The following is a 3855-nucleotide window of genomic DNA, read 5'->3' as shown; positions in this document are numbered from 1 at the left end:
GCTATTAAAATTTATAACTCAACTATCTCTTTCCCCGAAAACTCGCCTTCTTTCTCAGCGACAGTCTCTCATCAGCAAAATAGCAAGCAAGAAACTCAGCACTTTAACTCAACCCCAATTCCCATACCTACCAATTCGCAATCAACTTCTTACGAATATGCTTCAAACGAACAACAATTATCAGAAAACAATATACAAACTCACATACATAATACACCCACCGCAATAGTTGAAGAACTCTCTTCTCAATTTCCCGATCCCAATTTACACGATCTCACAGCACCCGACTACTCTAAAGAACTTGAGCAAAGTTATCACGCTCTCATGCAACAACAAAAAACTCACTATCAACCAACAAGTAAAACAATTTCTGACTCAAACTCAAACTCACCTATAAACTTCTCAACTTACTTCTCAAACACCAACAACACAAGTAACACAGTTTATAACTCAAACAATATCTGTCTTTCTCATGGAGGCGATTCTCTTATGTCCTCAGAAGACGACGAGGCCATGTCTCATTTTGACAAATAACTCAACAAACGAAAATAACTCAAAACACAAATCATATTTCCAAGCTAAACCTTTATTTCTTTTCTTACAATCATGTGTTCCATTTTACAATGGAACATGAATGGTTTCTACAACAATTACCATGAGCTTCAGCTCTTGGTGCAATCCCACTCACCCTCAGTAATTATACTAAATGAAACGCATTTACTTTACAATGCGAATGCAGTTCACCCGAAGCGCTATTCAGGCATATTCCATAACTTGTCAAACATAACCTCAAGTAAACAAGGTGTCGCAGTGTTAGTTAAAAAAGGCTTGCCTTTTAAAAGAATAATGTTTCAATCCTCAATAATCAGCCCTATCACGCAATCCATCGTAGACTGTTTTTTCGGGAAAGTTACGAAACTGCTATCATGCAATTCGAATAGTTCCGAAAGTAAGTTCGAAATTCGTAGAGTTGCATTCACTGAATTCACTCGGAACGGAAAATCTTTAAGTTTAGCGGAATTTTTGTACGACAGGTTTGTGGTAACGGAGAAATAAATTTAAAAAAGAAAAATGTAAGTTTTAAATTAAAAATAAATATGTTATAGTTTGAATTCAATTAAAACTTGTTTTAAAACTTTTAATTGAATTCAAACTATAACATATTATCAATTAAAACTTTTAATTCAAATCAAACTATAACATATTTCCGCAGGTCCAAAGTAATTACCACCAAGCAACAATATGCACTAATGGTTGAGCTGTTACAGCAAAAGCCTGAAATGGCGCAGGGTTTTACAAAGTGCCCTAAAGAGGAAGTGGCAGCTTTTTGGAACAACATGGCCCAAGAACTAAATAGTGTTGGTCCGCCTATCAAGGATATTTCCAGCTGGAAGAAGGTAATATAATAAAGTTATAGATTTTATTGTTGTAACAGGATAATTAAAAGCTTGTTTGAATTATTTTTTATTAGGTATGGCTTGACTGGAAGGCGTATATAAAAAGGAAACTTGTTGAAAATAAAAAGGAGCAGTCAGCTACTGGTGGCGGCAGATATAGGCAGCACCATTTCAACGAATTGGAGGAAGCGGTGATAGCATTAACGGCATTGCAAACAAGTGCAAGTGGCATTGACAATACAGTTAGCATCGGCTTACTAATTGTAGCCGACGTGGGCAACGAGACGTTAGCTGACGTATCAATGCCATCAGTGACCTGCAGTCCAGCACTGCCTAAACGTACTACTAGGCCACCGGAAACCTGTACAGCCGATGTAATTAAAGAACAATTTCAAATTCAAAAAGATTTTCAGGAAAAGGTCATCGAAAAGTTGGATGATCTTTCAGTACGTATGCGACGAGTGGGCAGAGCATTGGAAGTGCAAAATGATTTAAAAAATGCGGAAGTGGAAGAAATTAGAAGGCACAACATAGCTATGGAGAATTTGATAGCTGCTAAGAATTCGATTAAGCAGCGAATGTTAGAAATAGAAGAAAAAAAATTGCAAGCAATGACAAAAAATAATTAAATTAATTAAATAAATACTTATTTAAAACTATAACCATTTTATGTTAATATTTATTTAGAATATTATACTCTGGTAAGTGTTGCACATATAGCTTCTCTGATTTGTGAAGCTGCTTCACTATAAGTTGATGAAAGAATTTCATTACTTTCTGTCAAAATATTTGGTTCCGAATTATTTTCTAAACTTTCATCATTCACGCGAAAGTGAATGCAAACGTTGTGTAACGCTGCCGCAACATTAACGATTTGAGATGCCTTCCATGGCTCGTAGTGAAGTTCACGAGCACCCAAAAGACATCTAAATCGATTTTTAAAAACTCCTATTGTTCTTTCAACGATATTTCTCGCTTTTGCATGTATTTTATTATATTTCTCTTCTGGGCTTCCTGAGGGAGGGGTACGGAATGGTGTCATTAACCATGGTTCTAAGGCATATCCAGCATCTCCTGTACAAATATAAAATTTTGGGAATTTTTGTAATATATATGTTTGTATGTATAATACCCAAAAGCCAAGTGTTTCGTTCACCATCGAGGTACTTTTTCTCAAGAAAATAACGAGCATTGCTGACATTCCATATGTGCGAGTCGTGATTGCTGCCAGGAAACTGAGCGTTCACATAACGTATTTTCATTTTATTGTCACATATCTGCAAAACATTGATTAAGATGTTTGAAATGCGAATTTGTTACCAGACTTACAATCATGGCATTGATACTAAAGTATCCTTTGCGGTTATAATAGAGAAACTTATCTTTAGTTGGAGCAACGATTTTAATATGTGTCCCGTCTACACACAAAATCGCGCCTGGAAATCCGTATTTCTGAAAAAAATCCTTTTTCGCTTCCCTTTTTTCAACATTACTTAACTCGAGGTTTATCCACTGAGGGCACAAATGGGACTGAAGCAATCCCAATACTTCTTTTAAGATGCAACAAAATGTTGACTGAGCCATTGGAATATCGAAGTCTTTACCCACTCCATGCTGATAGCTTCCTTCAGCTAAAAACCGTAAAACCGAAGACAATCGATGAAGTAAAGAAATAGATGACGATCTTGAAGAACTTGCATTCCTCTCTAGAACATCGAGGACATATGTAAAGGCCGCCTTATTTAAGCGATAGTTTTTAATAAACCTGTTTTAGAAAAATAATTTTAATAAAATTTAATAATGAATTTTTGTGGATTTTTGAACTGTACATTGTTTCGTCCACATCGAAAGGGTTGCTCTTGTCCCTCAGTGATTTTCGTTGAATTTTTAGATCACGCCGACTTCTCTCACGTTCTTCCTCAAGCAACATAAATAAAAACGTTAGCGAATACATATTTTGTTCGTAAAATCAATTTGAATATAAACGATTTCACTTTTATTAATCAAAATTTTAATATTTTCTTCTACACAGCTGATTTCGAAATGTCAAAATTCAAATTTAAGTCTGGCAACAAAAGTTTCGAACTCACATGAATTCAGTGATAGCAAATTATGCGTATTCGTAGCGGACATTCGTATTCGTAGCTTCGCTACGATGGATTGCGTGATAGGGCTGAATACTTAATAAAACTTAATATAATTTGCGCTTACATACCGCCGACACAAACCTTTTCAAACGCAGACATATTATACTTGCTGCAACAAGTCTCATCACCTGTTATACTCGCAGGTGATCTTAATGCTTGGAGTTCAATATGGGGATCTCCAAAAGAAAACACAAGAGGAAAACACATTGAAGATGCTTTGCTCACTTCCGACCTCATTTGCCTTAACGATGGTAGTGCAACCCACTTTTCAACTCATGGCACATTCTCGCATCTTGACCTCACCTTTTGCT

General features: G+C 35.9%; 1 protein-coding gene across 1 annotated transcript; it reads left to right on the top strand.

Moving 5' to 3' along the window:
- The first annotated feature begins 1051 nt into the window (after positions 1-1051).
- Positions 1052-3491, top strand: LOC126755739 (uncharacterized). Its single transcript, XM_050468482.1, has 4 exons — positions 1052-1397; positions 1472-2007; positions 2085-2098; positions 3430-3491. The coding sequence occupies exons 1-4, from the start codon at positions 1251-1253 to the stop codon at positions 3489-3491; spliced, it is 759 nt and encodes a 252-aa protein (XP_050324439.1). The 5' UTR covers positions 1052-1250.
- The last annotated feature ends 364 nt before the right edge of the window (positions 3492-3855 follow it).

This window comes from Bactrocera neohumeralis, chromosome 4 (genome assembly GCF_024586455.1).
Source record: "Bactrocera neohumeralis isolate Rockhampton chromosome 4, APGP_CSIRO_Bneo_wtdbg2-racon-allhic-juicebox.fasta_v2, whole genome shotgun sequence".
NCBI lineage: Eukaryota > Metazoa > Arthropoda > Insecta > Diptera > Tephritidae > Bactrocera > Bactrocera neohumeralis.
This window is presented reverse-complemented; position numbering and strand designations above follow the sequence as displayed.